The sequence below is a fragment of the Rhinolophus hipposideros genome, assembly GCF_964194185.1.
Source record: "Rhinolophus hipposideros genome assembly, chromosome: 14".
Lineage (NCBI taxonomy): Eukaryota > Metazoa > Chordata > Mammalia > Chiroptera > Rhinolophidae > Rhinolophus > Rhinolophus hipposideros.
Window position 1 is genome coordinate 48274141 of NC_138060.1, and position 21911 is coordinate 48296051.

The 21911-nt window shown below is 33.7% G+C and overlaps 1 protein-coding gene across 17 annotated transcripts in view; it reads left to right on the top strand.

Moving 5' to 3' along the window:
• Positions 1-21911, top strand: part of RBMS3 (RNA binding motif single stranded interacting protein 3) — a gene marked incomplete at its 3' end in the record, with an annotated part of 1241782 nt that overhangs the window by 1139051 nt on the left and 80820 nt on the right. For 11 of the 17 annotated variants that reach the window (XM_081071703.1, XM_081071713.1, XM_081071712.1 and 8 more), the window contains 2 exons: positions 667-763; positions 3000-3050. In XM_081071703.1, the coding sequence (XP_080927829.1) occupies positions 667-763; positions 3000-3050 (148 nt within the window). The remainder of the gene's footprint in view (positions 1-666; positions 764-2999; positions 3051-21911) is intronic. The other 6 variants (XM_081071716.1, XM_081071717.1, XM_081071714.1 and 3 more) reach the window with 1 other exon arrangement.

A 21911-nucleotide genomic window follows, 5' to 3' on the forward strand; every position in this document is an offset into this window, starting at 1 on the left:
CTACAGGAGTATTTCACATAAGTCCAGAATCACCACCAATCCCATGACTGAATCCAGAAAATAGTCCTATCTCCACCTAGACAGAAGTCCCCGTTCTGCTCTTTTCCTGGAGAACGTATTTAGCTTAGTTTCTGTGTGAGGGCATGGACTCATGCCCAGCACAAGTTATCCAGAACTCTCTTGGAGCTGACTGTATCTCCTGAATGAAAAGATAGATTAAATTTGTGTATGTGCAACATAAGCCACCTTTAGAAGCTTGATATTGCCATTTGCCTTTCTTTAAAAGAGCTTTGGAATGGCGTTACCTCTAAAACAATAATAAAATTTTAAAAATTAAAAACAAACCAACAAACAGCAACAACAAATAGTGCCGGTGGCTTCTCTCCCCCAGTTGGTTAAACATTCCATTACACTCACCTGACATAAGAGGGATTCTGTGCAACCAGTTTTATAAAATGACTCAACATTGTCAGTTTTGTTCAGATTGATTGATTTCTCTTAACGGAATCAAATACTATAAATCTCCTGGATGATCCTGTTAAAAGCTGGTGGAAAAACATGAGGGTGGAACTCTGTCTTTTCCAGAAGTGCTTGGTAGCATTGGACTAGCAACCAGGCATGCAGCAGCTTTATGAATCTTCTTTTTGTGTTGTTTTCTGTTTGCAGATTTTATTCTTCACCGTACAGTATTGCAACCAACCGCATGATCCCACAGACATCTATCACGCCATTCATTGCTGCTTCCCCTGTCTCCACATACCAGGTATGTCCGATTTACCTGCACCTCAGGAGAGATCGTTCTTGCCAGTAGTCGATTACATAAAGGGGAAAGGGCACAATATATTTTTTTTAATTGTCCTCAAACACTTTAATCACCTCTTAATGTAATAATGCTCAAGTTATCAATTAGCCTACACTTACAATGGCTTGTTTGCATCTTTTTCACTGAATGATAAGATCCACTGCGCTTTTCATTCTTCCTGCTGAGTTTTCATGATTATGCTACTTTCCAGCCAACTTTAGTACAGCTTTCTTACCACGGAGAAATTATTTTGTTTGTCGTCTATTATTTTGGTTGTCACATTTCATATTGTGTCTTTTCTGAAAGCACATTTCTAGCATTCCCTGCACTTACTCCAGCATATTGTATTATTGTCATATCATTTGGTCCCAGTTGTCCTGTGCTATCCATGTAAAGCAACGTGGATAGATGGTAAATCATTTTTCCCAAGAAATAGGAAAGATTATCAAAGTGGTAAAAACTTATTTCTACTTTCTACTCTTACTTCATTGTGAGATCCAAAGAGGCAAAAAGAGACCTGAGGGGTTCCACATGTTGAAACACAAGAAAATCTGAAATTCCATGTGTGTCCTAAACCAGTTGTAGCCAGTTAATTCTAGGTACACAAGTGGATTGAAATAGTCATAATTCTCCTCAGAAAAGAACTCTTATCTCATTTCTTTGTGTTGTCAAATATGTGATATCACTCCCTGCTTCTCTTTACCTTATATTGTTCCAAGAATTCTTCTAATTAGAAATAGCTCTCAATGTTAGAGAGTATAAAGAGTATCTAGTGTCACTTTTAAAACTTTCAAGAGAGAAAGAGAAAGCGTGAGAGAGAATGCAAGTGTGTGCATGCAATATGTTTCTCTATATTTTGCAGATGGTGGGGGTGGATGTTTTACAACGGGTAAAACTGTAATGTTGCTGACTGCTACTAATTCAGTTAAGTGTCACCTTATTCAGCCACTACATACTTCATTTCAAAATGCCCCAGTTGTCAGAGCATCGAACTTGAGACTGTGTACATTTTTCCTTAACTGATCCCTCCAGAAGCAGTTCATTTCATTCTTTTTCTGCACTTAGATTCTTGATACATGTCGGTGGGTGAACAGAATAGACTTTCGTGTGAATTGCACTGTAGGGTCTAAGAATGGCTGATTTCTTAATTGCCATTCCTTGGGACCCAGGAGGCTATATGCAGGTGCTGTTCAGTTTTTGTTTTTCCTGCAGGCCTGCCTGGTTGTAATGTGTGTTTTGCTTTTTTTACCCATTTTCCCCCCTAATCTTGGCCTCTGTTTCAGCCAAGACCACCCATTGAGCCCTAGTATAGAGCACTTTGGTGACATGAATAAAATATCCACAGAAAAGTGATTTCACTTGGGAGGGCTCATAAGTGGAATTTAACCCCAGCTCTCTTTTCTCAAAAAAAGGAATTAGAGCAATTTCCTATGTTGCTGATTCTCACTTTTCACCACTTCTTCCTTTTTTTTTTTTAATATAAAGTACATTACAGTGTTGCTTGTGTGAGTAAATTGAAAACAAAATATTCAGTGTTCTCTATGTGACAATCAGCTCTTAAAGCTGACTGTCTCATTTGGCTGACAAGACATTTCAGAACGACTGGCTGGAATAAATGCTCATTTTTATCTACCATACCAATTACTATTAGAGAAAAAAAATCACAAACTTGCTTAATGTGAGTTTATCCCAAAGTATTCCCCCGAATTTCTGGTTGATCTCTTTAATTATTACCCCATCTTTTACCACTTGGACTTATCTCCAAGATGGGAATCACTTGAGAATTTGAAGTTAGTCCAAATGACAGAAAAAGAGGATGTCTTAGCAGTCAACTCTTGCCTCCTTTAATCTTTGCCTGGGTATCCCTGGAAGTTGACCTCTAAATAGGAAGTCCTGGAGGCCTCCTAATACTTTAGTTTCCAACACCATCTTTGGCATATGCTCCAGAGCTTAGCCTGGTCCATGTGGGCACTGCAGCAGCTCCAGTGACATAGGAATTTGCTTTACGTTTTATCATGTTTCAGGGACCAAATTAACCAAGTCCAAGAATAACCTTTCTATACTTATTTTTGAGCACTAATTAGCTGTAAAGTCAGATGGACTCCACTTTCTTATGACCTAGTGTGACTCCACTGAACGCAAGAACCAAGTTCTCTCTGTGATTGCTTTGTGCTAATAAATGCTGTTTGATGCATAGGTCCAGAGTACTTCATGGATGCCTCATCCGCCATACGTTATGCAACCAACAGTAAGTGTTCTCAGTCACCTGAGGCTAAATATTTCTATTATCCAAGTGCAAGCTTTTGTAATGCATAGAAGCTTTGGGGTAAAGCTTTTGTTATATTCCATACCTCTTTCAGGCAGCCATATTTTCCAGATAAAAAGCTGTTCCTGAAATTCTACAAAAGCATGTACAATAGAGAGATAGAAATAGAGAGAGAGAGAGAGAGAGAGAGAGAGAGAGAGAGAGAGAGAGAGATAATAGATAAAACAATAGGTAAATTTTCTTGGAAATAGTAGTCATACCAGTCAATCTCTCAAGTTGATGTCTACTACTTGTTGTGAATAGAGAATTTCTACTTCATGCAGGAACTCTGAGCTCTGAACAATTAAATTCATTATAGGAGGAAAGCCTGTCTGTTTTCCTTTTCCTTCTGTTATGCTTTCCTTTCTTCATTAAATGCAATTTGGTGTACTTTAGGGGTGAATTTCAGTGTCACGGCCAAGTGCTGACTCAAAGCAATACGTTTAAAATAAGAAGGTAGTTGTCTATTAATAGATGGCGATATATAGATAGATAGCAAGGTTGGTAGATATTTTTTATGTTAAATAACTAGAGCCATTCTTTTCTTCTTTAGTGGAAAATTTCTTCCCAAAATATTCAAACTCTAGTTTTTTATCTGCTAGATTTCTCATTTCGTAGAACAATATTACATCAGTCCTATGTGAAAAATATCACATATTACTTTAGAATCTAGACTGAAGGTTAATGATTCAATTTGGCTTTATCTAGTTTTTTCCAGGTTATCTAGCTCTATAGAAGTACAAGGTAGAGAGATTTCAAGAGCAATATATTCATGATAGTGTGAGGTAAGGAAGGAGCCCTAGACTGAAAGTTGTGTGACACGGTCTCTGGTGTACTCCTTTGGGTATGCTCACATCTGTGCCTTCACTTCCTTTTCTGTCATTATATTTAACTATATGAAGGATTTGGGGGAGGATCAAAGGGAGAGTTTCACATGTGAAAACAATTTTTTAAGTATGACATGCTATACATTATTATTACCATTATCCTTATTATTATTGAGTGTATTTGTTATACAAAGAAGCGGTGCTACATTTTAACTCTTTTAAAAGCTAAATATAAATAAGGTAGCACATGTTAATGACCAGGTTGCTAAACACACAGGCATCCATTTCCTGGACTCAAAGGATCATGGCACCTGGTTTTCATATTTGAGCTTTCTCCATTTTTTTTTATAAGGAACATTCCATGTTGCTCCTAATGTTTTGATAGTTTGTTTTTTATTCCAGGGATAAAATATATGTGGCTTACTATAGCAGAATGTCAGACCATATTTTGCAAATCCCTCTCTTTAAATCCCTCACCTTGGGGGCTTCCTGAGTTCATCTGGTCTGTGTTCTGTAAATCATACCAACATACAACAAATCCAAGATACACTTTCCTGTCCAAGTCATGAGGTAGAATTCAATAGTATGCTGCCAAACCAATGTATAGCACAGACTGAGCCAACACAGGGAAAGGGAAGATGTCCTGCCAAGTTCTAAAGAGTAGACTTTTTACAAGGAAACAACTACCTTCTAAAAAAAATAACGTGTTCATCTATAGAGCAGTAATGCTCGCCTAGTCCTCACACTGAGGTTCAGCATCATCTCATTGTGGCCAAAAGGAATGCACCTCTGACAACATCTGTATATTTTGCCAGATGTCAAAGTATATAATACTCTACAGTTTCTAGAGCTGTGAGGGGAAGAGAAGATGTTTTTGTATGTGTCTTTATTTCAACTATCACTCAGGACTTAGCAAAATTTTTCATTACCACCTTATCCACCCCTGCATAGATTCAGCCCCACTTTTGGATGTATCATTTCTCATACATCTTACTGTAGCAATAGCTGTGTGTGTGTGTGTGTGTGTGTGTGTGTGTGTGTGTGTGTGTGTAATTTGTCTCCTTGGATCTTCCTTGCTATGGCTACTGCTCAATGACATCTTATCACTTCCCATAACTAGACTCTGCATCATGTCTGAGCTTAGATCACTCGGTTTAAAATTAGTGTTTGTGGCAGGGGCAGATCCCTGGCAAAAGGAGTGGCTGGGCCACCCACCACTTTGTTGTCTCTAACGTGGACAAATTGGCTGAACAGTGTCATGGAAACAGAGAGTTTATACCATCAATCTTTGCCCTGCGACAGTGTTGCTGGTCGTCTAGATTGCATAAATAACCTTACCCAACTGGTTTCAGTTTCATCATCAAAATGAAGGTTAAATTAATCATTCTGTGATACTACAATACAAATGTACTTAAGCAGTCTAAGGCAAAAAAAAAAAAAAATACCTGGATCTGAAAAGAATGAATGACTCATTGATTAATAGCATGGATTCTTGGTTAGGTTCTTTGCAATAAAAATGTCTTTTCTAACTACGGGACTTTGGGCAATTAAAGTTTCTAAGCTACATTTTTTTTTGTCATCTGTTATGTGAACATAATAATTCCTAAATAATCATTTAATGAAAATGCATTTTTCATTAAATGAAATAAGTTATCAGGTATTTAAAATAGTGCCTGGCAAATAGCAAACAGTCAATAAATTTTTATTTATTTATTTATTTGTTTGTCTGTTTGTTTACATATGTAGTCTGCACATTATGCCTTAGATTAGCCCAATTATATAAAATAAATGTTGGAATAGAAAGTTGAGAATAAGCAATCATGACCTATTTCTACCCCATTCCAACTGCTTATTTAACTTACTTGGCTAATGAGTCTGGTGGAGATAGCCTCTGTGGCTGTACATAAGACAACTTGCTTAGATTGGTACTTATTTTATTTCCTTACTAAACCACTCAGCATCTACTCCTTACTAAACCACTCACCACTTTTTCTTTAAGAACAAAAAAGAGAGAGAAAGGCCCTTTGGGTACCCCCTTTATGTCAACAACTAGAATCTACAAATACATTCAAGGTGCAGAATCTATGTATCTCCAATATGTTGCCCTCATACTAATTTGCTTACAGCTTTTCTCCTCTCTTGTGTTTTTTCTTCCACCATTTTGAGAAAAAAATCTCATGTACAAACTCTAAGAGTATAGACATAACCCCATCACCCCCCACCTCTGCACCCCACCTCCCACCCCTGCCATCTCTATGAATGCATGGGAGCCAGAAGCCCTGCTGGTTTTGTTGTAGTCTTGTCTCCCAAAACTCTAAGATCTCAACCAGGTTTCTGAAGAAAAAAATAGTGCTTCAAGAAAAGTCTTAGAATAGAGTACAGTGTCTCTGGTCTTTGGCTGGAGGGGTGAATGGTTAAACTAGAGAAGCAATGATCTGTAAGACAGAAAACAAAATAATGGAAAGAGGGGAAGGGAGTGGTACAGGAATGAGAGAAGAACAGATAGCATAAGCATAAATCTGACATTTGCCATTTAATTATGCCTTTTTAGAGACTGAATTTTCTATGGTGTGAGTAATGTACTGTTTTGTAGATTTAGAGAAAAGATTCTGAGAGGATTTTTAACTTTTAAGAAAGCGGGGATAAAAGTCTTTTTGCCTGAGTGAGAACTATCATACTGGTGTTCGTCAAATAACAAACGCTTGGTTCCTAGTTATTGGATGCAAGGACTTGGATGCTGGGACTTTATCAGGTCTCCTGGAAAGTTGTCAAACCCCACTGAAGGCAGAAAGAGTGCTTCTGTTTGCATTTTGTTGTTGTTTACCTGAACAGACACTGAGGAGAGAGTACTGCTAAAATAAATTAGGAATTCACTTTTTGCTCTAGGGAGGTAAAAATGCTGACTTTGTCAAAGCAGTTATTTGTTCCCGCTTCTTAGTGCAGGGTTCTGTACTATACTCTGAAATCTCACCATTACACTGACAGAATTTTAATAGATGATGGATTGCACCAAATATCTACTCTGCATAGCAGCATGTCACATTGGAATCTCATATGAATGCACAATTGAAATTTCTGTGTTGCAATACGTGGGATATTTTGTTAAATGAGTGCTGACAAGGAGAAAAGATGATGGTTCCCAAGAAGAAGCATAGTTCCATTACCTTAAATTTTATTTAGGCTCATTTGAATCATAAATCTTCTGTTCTTCATATGGTTAGCATTATTTCATCTCAAGGAGAAAGGTCAGCTTTCATTTTTACTTAATTACAAATTGGTTATCTAATTACAGCATTCTAAGAAATGCAAGATGCCCTTATTTAATCATTGGATGATTTGTTGTTATGCATGGCTAAATTATGACTTTCATGATTAATAAACCTGAAGTTTATAGTTAAAGTTTAAATGTAAACTTGCCCTCTACAAAAAGATTGTTCAAGAAAGCTCTTAATATTTGATTTGGTCATTCTTTACCTGCAAACAGGTAAGGTGTAAGGCTTAATTTTAAAGGTTGTGCCCCCAAAATTTGTAGGTGTGTTTTTTGTAAAAGCACATCACCAAATTTAGAAAGAATATTTAAATCTTTAGAATTTTGTTCAGGAAGCCAGTTTTTAGATACTATCCTTTTACTCCAACACCGGAGGTGAGCAAAAATCCTAATCCTCCTATATTCATTATGAAAGTCAAAATGCTTTTGCTATCTACGGTGTTAGCCCGGTAAAAATATATCTCCAGGCCAAATCTTCTTTTTAAACTACAGAGCAAAAACAATAGCAACTCTAACCCACATATACTATTTCTACCAGAAAAGAATTCAAATGGATGAGAATGAATTTAGGAGCAGCAGGTTCTTTTGAGTATCACCTCCTTTCAAAGTCGGGTAATGTGAGTACAAACAAAATAATTTCCACAGAAAGTCTCTTAGACACCTTAACTACGGGGAAGAAAAAGCAAAACAAAAATCACAGTGCTGGCTTTGCCATTGTTAGCTTCCAAATTCTACAATAATTTTTCAAAAATAATCTTAAGTAACTTTAGAAAAAAAACTTTAAAAAATGAAATTCAAAGTTCGTAATTCCACAGTGTATAGAGCAAAAAACACTTTCCACTTAGAATTCCTTCACTGATCAATTCTACCCTTCAGAAGTAAACATTGTAAACAAATTTGTATGCCACCATCCAATTTTTGTATGCATATGAAAATATATACGTACATGTGTAAATATATATGTATTTTTAAGATATATACAAGGTCAATATGCAAATATTATATTGCAACATAATAGAATGTCTTGTACGTCATTACATGAGTCACATAAAGATCTATGTCATTTTTTAACATTTTATAATATGCAGTTGTATAAATACACCAAGACATATTTACCAATTTCCTATTCATAGTCATTTATGCTGTTTCTAGTACTTGCTCATAAATCAAGACTAATACTGAGCACTTGTGAGAAAATATCTGTAGGATATATTGATGGTACAAAAGGTATGTGTGTTTTAAAATTTAATACACATTATTGCTAAGTTGCACTTTAAGTGAGAGTGTTTATTTGCCTGTGGCCTCAATTAACACTGGGTATTTTCAAGTTTCAAGTATTTGATTAATGTGATAAATTGTGAATGATAACTTATTGATGTTTTACTTTTATTTCTGAGTCCTAGAGGAGTTGAGTTGTTTTTCATATGTTTATTGACAAATTTTATTTTCATTTTCCCTGAGCTCCAAGTTCCTTTATTTACTCATTTATCTTTCTTGGTATTGATCTTTTCTTATTTTTAGAAGATCTTATTACAATCAGTAAGTTAACATTGTTATAGAAAATCTGGATATTTTATCAGTTTACTTGGAATTTAATTTTATGGTATTCATTGTACAGAACTTTAATATGTAGTATGTGTTTTTTAGTATATAGCATTAATGTTTTTCCCTTTAGAACAGAGTCAATAATCTGTAAAGAGCAAAACGACATATATTTTCAGTTTTTGTGGGCCATATGGTCTCTGTTACACCTAGGCAATTATGTGATAGTAGTGTGAAAGCAGCCATAGACAATATATAAATGAATTGGCATGGCTGAGTTTCAATAAAACTTTATTTACAGAAACAGATGCGGGCCACATTTGGCTCATAGGCTGTATTTTGCCAGTCCCTGCTTTAGAGCATCTGGACTTAACACAAAATACCTTTTTAACTATAAGATTTAAAACACCATATGTTTTTGTTTGTTTGCTGTTTGTTATTGTTGCTTTTGTTTTTTTTAGTTTAGTAACTTTTAACATTGAGATATAATTGACGTAAATAATGTATTGCCATATGTTTTATTAGTGTGTTTATACTATATTTTCTTTTAAATTTGTGTTACTTTTGGAATTTATTTTGTAATATTGGATGAGATTATGATCCAACATTTTTCTTCCCCCCAAATGGGTAACAAATTGTCATAAACAGCTTCTACCGTATAAATCCTCTACATTTTTTCCACTGATATAAAATTTTATTCCAAATTTTATCATAGGATAAAGCTCTTTTACATCTTTGGTTGCATTTTTCACTCCATTCTATTCTATTTTTGATCATTATTCTATGATTATAATAACTATAAATTTTTAATTCCATCTATACCTGACAGGACTTCTCACTAATGTTAATTTTTTCTTGTTTCTCCACAATTTTTCTAGCTATGTTGTGTTTCTCAAGAATTCTTCTAGCTGTTTTGCATTTCCAGAATAACTTTAGTAGTGGTTTGTGAAGTTAAAAGAAATCCACTAAAATTTTGATTGGAATAACTTTAAATATACATAACTTATGGGAACTTCCTCCATTTCCTCTCAAACACTTGTTATCTCTTGTCTTTTTGATAATAGCCATTCTAACAAGTGTAAAGTGATACCTTATTGCAGTTTTGATTTGCATTTCCCCAAGGATTAGTAATGTTGAGCACCTTTTCAGGTCCCTGTGCCATTTGTATGTCTTTTGGAAAATGTCTATTTAGTTCACCTGCCCATTTTAAAAATCAAATTATTTAAGTTTTTGCTATTGAGCAGTATGAGTTCTTTATATATTTTGGATATTGACCCCTTATTAAATATATGATTTACAAATATTTTCTCTCATTTAATAAGATGCACTTTGTTGATGGTTTCCTTTGCTATTCTGAAGCTTATTAGTTTGATGTAGTCTCATGTGTTTATTATGTTTTTATAGCTTTCATTTTTGCTGTCAAAAAAACAACAACAAAAAAACCTCATTGCCAAGATCTATGTCAGAGAGCTTACCCCTGTGTTTTCTTCTAAGAGTATTACAGTTTCAGGTCTAATGTTCAAGTCTTTAATTCGTTTTGAGTTGATTTTTGTGTATGATAAAAGATAGGGATTCAGTTTCATTTTTTTGTATGTGCTATCCAGTTTTCCCAAAGCTATTTATTGAATAACTTTCCAAATTGTATGTTCTTGGCTCCTTTGTTATAAATTAATTGACCATATGCACATAGGTTTGTTTCCTGGGTTCTTTATTTTGTTTCATTGATCTGTGTGTCTGTTTTGATGCCAAAACTATATGGTTTTGATTATTATAGCTATATCACAAAGCTTGAAATTAGGAAGTGTATGCCTTCAATTATGTTCTTTCTCAAGATTGCTTTGGCTATTTGGGGTCTTTTGTATTTAGCTTTGGCTCTTTTAGGATTGTTTGTTCTATTTCTGTGACTAAAACTGCCTTTGGAATTTTGATAGGGATTACATTGAATATGTAGACGCCTTTGGGTAAGATCAGCATTTTAACAATATTAATTCTTCCAATCCATGAGCACAGAATATTTTTCTCTTTATTTGTGTCTTCAATTTTCTTCATCCCAAGTTAAATGTATTCTTATGTATTTTCTTCTTTTTAATACAATCGTAAATGGGATATTTTTAAAAAAAATTCTATTTCTGATAGTTCATTATTAGTGTATGGAAACATAACTGATTTTTATATATTGATTTTGTATCCTGCAACTTTACTAGATTTGTTTATTAGTTCTAACAGTTTTTTGTGTGTGGACTTTTTACGTTTTGTGTATGTAATACCATCTCATCTAAAAATTGTGGCAGTTTTACTTCTTCCTTTCTATTTTGGATATCTTTTATTTCGTTTTCTTGCCTAATTGCTCTGGCTAGGACTTCCAGTACTCTGTTAAATAAAAGTGGCAAGAGTAAGCAAACATCCTTGTCTTGTTCCTGATCTTACAGGAACAGCTTTCAGCATTTCACTGTTGAGTGTGATGCTAATTGTGAGCTTCCTACATAATAATATATGGCCTTTATTATATTGAGGTACATTCCCACTATACCTAATTTATTGACAGTTTTTCTCAAAAATGTATGTTGAATTTTCTCAAATGCTTTTTCTGCATCTGTTGAAATGATTTTTATTCTTATTTTGTTTGTTAATGTAGTGTATCATCTCCATTGATTTGTGGGTGTTGAACCATCCTTGCATTTTTTTTTGTATAAATCCCACTTCATGATGGTGTATGGTTGTTTTAATGTATTGTTGAATTTGATTTGCTAATACTTTGTTGAGGATTTTTTAATGGCTTCATCAGGGATGTTGGCCTGTAATTATCTTTTCTTGCACTGTCCTTGCCTAGTTGTGGTATCTGGGTAAAATGAATTTAGAAGTATTCTCTCCTCATCTCTTTGTTAAAAGAGTTTGAAAAGAATTGGTACTAATTATTCTTTAAATATTTCACAGAATTTACCAGTGAAGCCATCTGGTCCTGGAATGTTCTGTGTTAGGGGGGTTTGATGACTGATTCCATCACCTTATTAGTAATTAATCTATTCAGATTTTCTATTTCTTCAGGAGTCAGTCTTGATAGATTGTTTCTAAGAACATACCATTTCTGCTAGATTGTTTTTTGTTGTAGTCTTAGTAGTCTTTTATGATCCTTTATATTTGTACAGTGTCAGTTATAATGTCTCCTCTTTCGTTTGAGTCTTCTCTCTATTTTCCTGGGTAAGTCTAGCTACAGCTTTATCTATTTTGTTTGTCTTTTAAAAAAATAAATCACCTCTTAGTTTCATTGATCTTTTTCGTTGTCTTTTTAGTCTCTATTTATTTCTGCTCTGATCTTTGTTATTTCCTTCCTTGTACTAATTTTGGGCTTTTCTAGTTCTTTGAGGTGAGATGTTAGATTGTTTGATTGTTTTTTTCATTTCTTTTCTTAACATAGGCATTTATCTCTATGAACTTTTCCTCTTCAAATTGTTTTTGCTGCATCTCATAAGTTTTGGTATGTTGTATTTCCAATTTCATTTGTCTCAAGATATTATTTTTATTTTTCCTTTGTTTTCTTCTTTGACCTATTTTTGTTCAGTAGTGTGTTATTTAATTAACAATTGTTTTATGTCTAATGTTTTTTCAATATATGTACTCTACATTTCTTAAATAATTTATTTGGCATCTTAATATTTTACTAAATATTTTTGTTACTAATGCTATAATATTATAAAATCATATATTTTTCATTTTATTCATTATTATTATTAAATTTATTGGGGTGACATTGGTTAATAAGATTATATAGGTTTCAATGTACAATTCTATAATACATCATCTGTATATTGCACTGTGTTTTCACCACCCAAAGTCAAATACTCTCTTCTACCTCACCCCTCCCCCTGTACCCTCTGGTAACCACTAAACTATTGTCTGTGTCTGAGTTTTTGTTTGTTTGCTTGTCTTGTTTGTTTCTTGCTTTCAGTTTTATATCCCACATGTGAGTGAAATCATCCATAAAGATATATGTACCTTGATGTTCATTAAATTATATTGTCTTATTGATCATTTTGGTGTATAGAAAAATAATCTATTTCTGTACACTAATATTATTAATTTAAATTTTAAACATTCTTTAATTATTCAAAAGCATGTTGAAATTTAGCACATATACATTATTGAAAATAGGAATATAAAAACACAAATTTTCTCTTGCCCAAAGATTGCTCTAGTTAACATCTAATAGTATATCTTTCCAGATCTTTATTTGCACCTATACCTACATTTACTAATCTATCGCCATCTACACGTAACACTCATAGATCATATATATCACATGTATGCATGTATGTATGTATGTATGTATGCATGTGTTAGCTTTCACTAAAATGAGATTACACAGCACATGCTATTTTTAACTATTTTCAGCTAACAATCTGTACTTTTCCACGTCAATAAGTTTTTTATCTTCTCTAATCAAATTTTCCCAGCAGTCAAAAATAAATTTTCTATAAAGCTGGATTATTCAGGTAAGGAAACAATCAGTGCACATATTATATATGTTTTTTGTGTCTTTCAAGCCTCATTTTGTCTAGTACAGTTGTTGTTTTCTTATATTCCTGATTAGCTGCCCTGCCGAGTGTCCCACCTTTGAGAAATGTCTGGCTGAATCTTCACGGTGCTGTTTATCCTGTTCTTTTATCCCATATATGAAATAATTTTATAACCAACCAATTTTCTAAATTCTCTGATAATTTCTAATAATTACATTGAGAAATGAGTTTCCACAAAATTGGGCCCAAAATAATCTCATTTTCCACTTCATTTCAAATATTTATATTTCACAATCCATTTGTTTACCCAATTGCATTGTAGGATATCCTTTGACTTATTTTTGATCTTAATGAGAATGTCTCTATTATTTGTTTGTTTGTTTGTTTGTTTTAGACAGTGCAATTGTTGAATTTAATCAAAGTTCTTTTGAGAAAATATGGAGATTTTAAATTTTATTTTATCAATGTTATCAATGTATTTGTAACTAATTTTATTTTAGTTAATTTTATTAACACTTTTTTTTTTTTTTTAAATCTGAAACCATTCTACAATGAACTCCTTTTGGTCATGATATAACCTTTTTAAACCATACTTCTCAATTACATTTGTCAAGATTTTCTGTATTTTGGTATCAGTCTTTATTAATAAAATTATTAACTGGTATTTCTTTTAGGTGTACTGTTTTAGTCAGCTTTGACTGTCAAAACTATAACAGTTTTATAAACATAATTTGAAAGTATTTCTTTTCTCTAAATTCTGGAACAATATTAAAAAGCATTAGATGTATCTGTTTTTAAAGATTTAAAAGAATTCTAATGTGAAACCATTTTGGCTTTTGGAGAGGAATGCATTTATCCCACTGAATTCAATTTTAAAAAATGTATTACCCCTGTCAGATATGTTCTGAGGAGACTAAAACTTTTTAATGGATTTAAGGATTAATGAACATCCTGATAATCATTAAGTGCTGTATCAGATTGTTTCATAGTTAATTTAATAGCTTGGTTGCCAAATGATGAAATAATTAGATTCTGAAATGGCATGGTTTTGAGCAAATTGGCATTATTTGTTATTCCATGACTAGTTGTGGATTTTGGGACATATATATCTTAAATTATTGTACAACTTAAAAATAACTAATCACAAACTGTGTAATAAGAAATTGTTGGATAATAGCAAGTTGTAGATAAATAACTTGTTTTTTGTTTTATTCTTTGTTTGTTTGTTTTTTTTTCCCTGGGCTTTGGGCCCTTATTCACTCTTCATTTTAGGAAATTAAGAAGCTTGAGTTTAATGGGGAAAAAAATCAACAAATAAGCAAATATTGTTGAGCATCACATACGTACAGTATTTTCTTTAAGGTATTGGTAATGAAAGAAGAGAAGCAAGAAATAATATATTTGTGAAGATCATCTTTATGTGCTTAGGATGTTATAATTGAAAGTCTGCAGCAGAACGGTTGTCAAATGGTTGGCAATTATATAACATTGAAAATGATGAGGTATCTATGAACAGTTAAGGACAGAAAACAAAAATATAAACATGAGTTTAAAGGATGGGTGGTGCTTATGGAGTTAAAGAAAAAGAAGGAGGGCACTTTAGGTGAAAATAACACACAAAAAGTATAGAGTTGGGTTTCAAGTTATTGCAAAGGGCAGAAAGGAAAACCACCTGCATTAAGTGAAATATTCATGTGAGGGAATAAGAGAAAGACTTGCTTGGAAAGGTAAATTGTTTTCTATTGAAGTACAACTTTTATTAGTCGATCTGATACACATCACTACACATTTTTTATGTGCTTGATGAGCCTAATGGTGTTGTCTAGAATTTAGGCTCACTTTGGAAAATGTAAAACAGAAAGGCTCCATTGTAGCACCATTGTATGTTAAAAAGCCATCATTTCCTATGGAGTAATGGATGAATCAATCATGAATGGAAGTTTTTAAATTTTGCTGCATTCTAAAAATGTCATTATGCAAAGCCTCTGTACATAAAGTCATTTTCCTCCGAAATGTACATAAGTCATATTCCTCCGAAATATTTTTGGAGGTAATGTTTATCTTTCAAGTAGTGCTTCTGAAACCTTCTTGGAGAGACCGTTTCCTGATGTCTAAGATCCCTGTCTCCCTAAGCACAGAGTGTCAAGAATAAGTAGTGAATTTGGAATCTTTGAAACCCAAATGTGTGCCTGTGAACTGTCTTTTGGCATGCAATTTTCTGTTATTTTATTACAAACATTTAAAAGGAAAGAATAGCTCAAGGAATAATTTATTACTGTTTTAGAACTACAGGCACAACATTCTGAACACAAAACTGTAACAGCTGCTAAAAGAAAAAGTTCTGATTGTTCACGCCCTCCAATGTGTACTTAGATAGTACTTAGAATTTCTTCTTCGCCACATCATCAGTAAACCAGAATATGCCAGTTTCTCTGTGAAGATGTTGCCATTACATTATTAATAGCTATTTAGCATAATATAATTAAATAGAAACACAATATTAAGTATCCAATTTATGAAAGCTTATTTTCTATGGATTATCTCTAAAGAAAGCAAGTATGCAGCTAAAATAAAATCCATGTCAAACTATCTAGAAAATAGCAATACAGCAATCATTTATTTTATTAATGTTACCAGGGCATCAGAGACTACTAAGAAATCACTGAAGGAGTAACAATATGGGTACAGAGAGTCTATGATACTATTTGTTCATATTGGAAGAAAATGTCCATTCATATCTACAACTTTAACGGTTATATGAAATATGTGGGTATTCATTAAACAAGTAGTCATGAATGGGTTCAAATATTGAGAGTATTTCTCAATATCAAAAAAATATTATTCTCTACCTCTTGCATCTCAGAATGTTATTGGGACACTTTATTTGGCTTTAAAGATTAATCTCTGGTAGGTTAGCCTGCGAAAGCCTAGTTATTTCTCCATAAATGTTATGTCTACAGTTCAGGATCATGGTTAATGGTATTGATTAGCTTGGGTTTTGTTGGGCAACCAATCAGGGTGTACCAGAGTCGAAAAAGGAGATTGTCTACATCTATATCTATATCTATATATCTATAGTTATGTCTAGCTATAAAATCAGGTATGCTTTAAAATATTTATATTATTTTGGGGTCAGTAACAAATGTAAGAAATTGTATAATTTAGATTATTTTTCAAAACACAAATACCAGTAAAGTGCCTTCAAATTTTTCTATTGGTTAAGAGGAATATTTACCAAAGGTAGGACTTCCATTTTACATTTACTCTCTGTTTTAATACAATTTGTTTCCCTCTTGATCAGACTCCCTGTCAGAAAATAAATGCTTACAATAATTTTCAGTCCTGAGTAACACTTGAAGTAAGTGTAAAGTGTAGAAGTAGTAAAGTGGTAGGAATTATTCATTATATCAGAGAGTGGAGGAATTAGGACAGTCTTCACAACTCCTGAACTTGGTTTTGAAAAATAAAGGAATTTTTCAGTCTGACAAGTGTTCGATGTCAGGCAGGAAGGGTGTGCTTAGCAAAGGAAATAGTACTAGGTTATAGCCAAGGCTTAGGTCTGTACATTATGCATTACATCTAATGAGCATCTGAGGGAGGGCAAGGTATTTCCATAGGCTACCAGGTGTCTCTAACACTGAAGCATAAACATGGCATTTGTGAGCCCTTCAATAGTTACGCCACAGATGTCACATAATTGTGAATTAGGGCTAGTGTTCCCCATCCGATTCAACATGGCGTCTTCTCCTAGAGATCCACCCATATAAAGCTTTCTCACGAACACCCAACATGTCCCTTAGCAAGCTTGCCACTCTGAGTGGTGTAATATGCACACCTGTTTTTTATGTCACCTGGATATCATAAAGTAACCATTACAGCCTCTGCATTGGGCCAACTAGGGTCCAGTTCTCTGCTCACCACAACTAGAAGTGGGATCCCTACACTCCTCAGAACCCCAAGAATTCTTAGTATCTCAACACATAACTATCATGATATGCTTCATTGTCTTGTTTTATTTTGTTTTGCTTTGTTTTCTGTAATGAAATCACTTGGGGAGACATTTTCCAATAACGTCATCTTAGAATAGGAAATTTTAAAAATTTAAGAGTAATTTTCAGAAGTAATTTATTAGTCATGCAAGAAAATCAAGTTAATCAGGTTATACTGACATCATAGATAGATAAATGGATAGGTGGGTGGGTGAATGGGTGGATGGATGGGTGGACAGATAGATGAATAGATAGATAATAGATATCCTAGTGTATATGACTAGTTCTTATTACCCAACAAGAGTATAATTTTATTATTTGAGAACTTATATATAATTAACAATAGGTCTCCCTTTTCATTTTGTTCCTTACACAGAGCAGATACTAAATATAATATAGGTTAGCTGATAGGTTACACTCCATAGGCTATTTCCTCACTGGCAAATTTTGAGACACTACAAGTTTCCAGTTTCTGACACAGGTTTCTGAGGAAGTTAAAAGTGTGCGTCTTCTTTAAACCTCACTGCCTATCAGTAGGTTTGTTAAAAACAATTTAGGAAACATTCTCGTGTTCAGAATGTAGAATTCTAATTGCTTTTACATTGCAGACCTGCTAATATGAATTTAAGAAACTGTTTTCACTAAGTAAACTTGTTCCCTCATCTCTGCTCTCTTCCACTTTCTGGAAAGTCTGGAAAGGAATTGGAAGATCTTTGCTGATTTTTAAGTTCCAGAATACAGTGTTTACATCTATTCATCATGGGTGATCGTTGTAGGCAAAGGCTATAGATAATGATGATTATTCATGTCACTCCTCCATCCTCCTTTCCTTTCTAAGAAATCTGAAAAATTAGTAGGTTTTTTTTTGTTAGGCTAAGCGGTAATGCTTGTTTTCACTACAGTGAAGGAAAACAGGTTGAATAAAAGAATGAGTTTGGAAAAATTGTGCAGTGCGATATCTGAACAAGTTTATTCTTTTTCTGTGTGACCTAGATTTCTAACCTCTGTTTTTATATATAGACATTCATTTAAATAAAAAAGAAATAGCCACCTCTTTGGACCGAAGGAGAATCAGTAATAAAAATGTCTACCTCACCTGCTCTTACACAGAAGCTGAGGGTACTTAAAATTAAATGCACACTCCAAAAGACAGTTAAATTAAGGAAAATAAACAAAAATCATATAGTAGAGGACATAAATTTGTTAAAAATTTAGTCTCTGGGTAGTTTACTACAACAGGGTATTAAAAATTTGTCTTGAATTTTCAGAAGCCGGTTCCAAAAAGGTTAAGAAGAATTGGTTATACTGTTTCATTCTCTGATACAAGAAAGCATATCAGATATCCAGGAGAATATTTTTTTTCTTTGCTGCTGCTATACTCTAGAAAAAGTTGATAATGATATAATGGTATTTCCCATGCCTTAGATAACAGTTATACTTGTAGAGAGTAACATGTTTCTTATAGTCATTTCCTTTATTAACTCTCAATAAAATCAGCAAATATTAACTTTCAACTTTGTGATGAAATGTCTGATGCAGCTAAATATTCTTCAGATATATGTTGCTCATGACCTAGCTTGATAGAAAAACGATAGTTTGAAAATACAATTGGTTAGCAAGTAGCTTGTTTGGTCTTTCAAATTTCCTTAGTCTCAACTGGGATTTTATTAAAATTATACCATCTGATTTAGAATATCATCCAGATAAAGGCACATTTACCTCCACACTGAAAGGGCCTACAAGATTGTCTGCAATTTGTTCCAGAATTCTCCTCATGAAATGTCTTTCACAAGAGCCTGAACATATACTCAGTGGAAATCCTGTAGTTCTCTGCCTTTGATTGTTGAGAGGCAAATTTCACCTAAAACACTGAAGGTAGGTGGGAGACCAATTGGCCATCATCACTCAGTGACTCAGGAAGTACTTATGATTTTTAGCAGATCTAGAGCCTAACATAGTGTCCAAGATGAGTCAGGTGTAAAATGTACTCAGTAGTAGTAAATTGAACCAATAGAATGGACTTATTTAGTATGGACTTTGAGAATTATAAATAGTATCTGCATAACTTGATAATTTGGCTTCTGACGTAGCAAAACCAAACTATTACATCTTACACTGATTACTCAACAAGTTCAGCTGTCTCTGAAAGGAGTGACACTAGAGGAGTAACAGCAAAACCATACCTGCAGAGAAGAGAAAACTTTTTAATACCTTCCCACGGACTTTGTCAGGAAGACATGCAAACAGTTTAGTTCGCACAACACAGTTTATGTATAATATTTTTAAAAGTCAGGACAGCTCGTCTCTTTTTACATCATTTAATACAAGCATAACTTCTTTGCACAGAATGGAAATTAGGAACAAGTTGGGGAAACTGAAAGTAAATTTCAAGAAAGGATTAATCCTTATTCATGTTAAAACAAATATTGCGTTCTTGGTTTTTTAGTTCTCATTTAGCACAGAGGAAATCAGCCTAATTATCAACTTCAGTTCTGAGCAATAATCTTAAAACTTCTATTCAGAAGAGAGACCTTTTATCAAAGAGTTATCCTTAAAAGGATTTTTAATCAATACACATTAGAACCATTTCTGCCTAACAATGGGGTATGTTAAAAATTGATTCTTACTTTCCTGTAAAGCCTTTTATCTCTTCAGTCTTATATCTCAAGCATTTTCAATCAATACTGAAAAAGCATTATGAAACTAAGCTTGTGTTACATGCTACATGTATAAATCCTTAGATGCTAACGTCACACTACAAAATTATTTCTCTTTAACTTTCTGAGATGCATATATGGAATGCATATTTCTTTCAAGGAATAGTTTATATTATACATAGCATGGACAGATGCATGGATGGATGGGTTGGTTGATACCATGTACATACTTATATTTCTGTCCACGTATGCTGATCTCCACTGTAGATACTATTTAGCCAGAATGCTGACCTATATATCTATAATACAAATACATGTTTGTATGAGGATGATCAAAGTCTCATTTATATGATTAAAAAATACTGAACACTGTTAAGATCCGTGGTATAAATTGGAATGAGAAGAAAGAATGAAAGGTGTGAGGGAGATGAAATTTTAAAAAATTGAGGAAGAGAAAGGATATGGAGGATGCATGGGACAAATCTGACTCTAGTGGATTTTAGCCTAGGTGGAAGGCAATGTCCTTAAACTGAATTAGTATGTGTAAGAGAGGAAATAAATTCGAGATCAGGGACATAGAGTTCCTTTGGGGCACATTGACTTTGTGGAATCGGATAAAGATTTTTAATATGTCGCTTGCTTGAGATACAGTTTCAGCATACAACAGTGGCAGTGATGGATCTGGGAGTCATTCATTCCCTTCGTAGAGAAGAGATGGGATTTCTAGCAATCGGTTTCCTTTTCACTAATAATTACCATGCTTGATATATGCAATAGCCCCTGGATTTAGGAATATAAAATGATAAGTATATGATAGCAATATATTAAGTGTGCTAGTCTTAAATGCACTAAATCAAGTGCTTGTTTATGCCCCTTGTAAGCAAGATTATTTAGCAACCTGATTATACTTTTGCTTACACCTATAATTCTAATGCTAATTATGTAGTGTATAGCATGCCTTTTTGAATCAACTAAAGTATATGTACCTGATGTTTCTACTTAGGGAACCGAATACAGTGAAAAAATGGAAAATAGAGATAGATACTTTAAATTAGAAGAAAACTGAGAGGCCATTTACTCCAACCCACATTCAAGTTTTGGAGTTGATATAAAGGTTTGAGACATTGCCATATATGTTCATGCAAAATTGTTTCATTCCAATCCTACATAATATTCCAGGAAGATACTTTTTTCACTAAATCTCCTTTCCTCTATAGCCACCAATCCAGGGAGAGGAAGAGCAACAAAGAGGAAAAGCATAGCCAGTAACTCCCTGCTTGGTACAAACTAAGTAAGCAATTAACTCCTTTGTCAAGCCCATAGGAATGTCCAAAGAGACATCTATTTATTTAGATTTATTTATCTCATTGTTCGTCCCTGTGAATGTAGGAACTTTGTAAACCCGAAACCATGACCACTTGAAGGTTGCTACCACTTGTAGAATAGAATGGACTCTTCACGTTTCTGAAAACACAAAAAAAATTCTTTTTTTAAATTTCTTTTGCTTTCTTGACAAGAATATATTATTTCATTCTTTTGTGGATTATCCCATCCTTGGCACTGAGGGCTTTCAACTGTATTTTTCTTTAACGTTATGGTTGATGCTGGTAATAAAAACCACTTTTACTGATCACAAAATTATGAGCTCAGAGGGACTCAATGATTCCAGTGTTCCAAGTGGCCAACTTGAAAAGGTTACATACGGGGACTGTGAGAACTGTATTATTGAAGAACATCATATTTTCCTGTGGGATTTTTTCCATGCCCTCGGGATTTTATACATGCTGTTCCTTGGAGTTTTCATTCCTTCCAATTTGACATTTTAAAGAGCGGAATGTATAACGTAAGTTTCCTAAGAATATCTAAATGTTTGTCCATACCTCTAGATAAGTGTGTGCAAACTGGATGGTGGCTCCAAGATTTAACTTTCCTTTATTTCTTTATTCTAAAAATAAGGTTCAGTCTGACAGTTTACAGAGGGGTCTTTTAGTGGAATATTATCTGTAA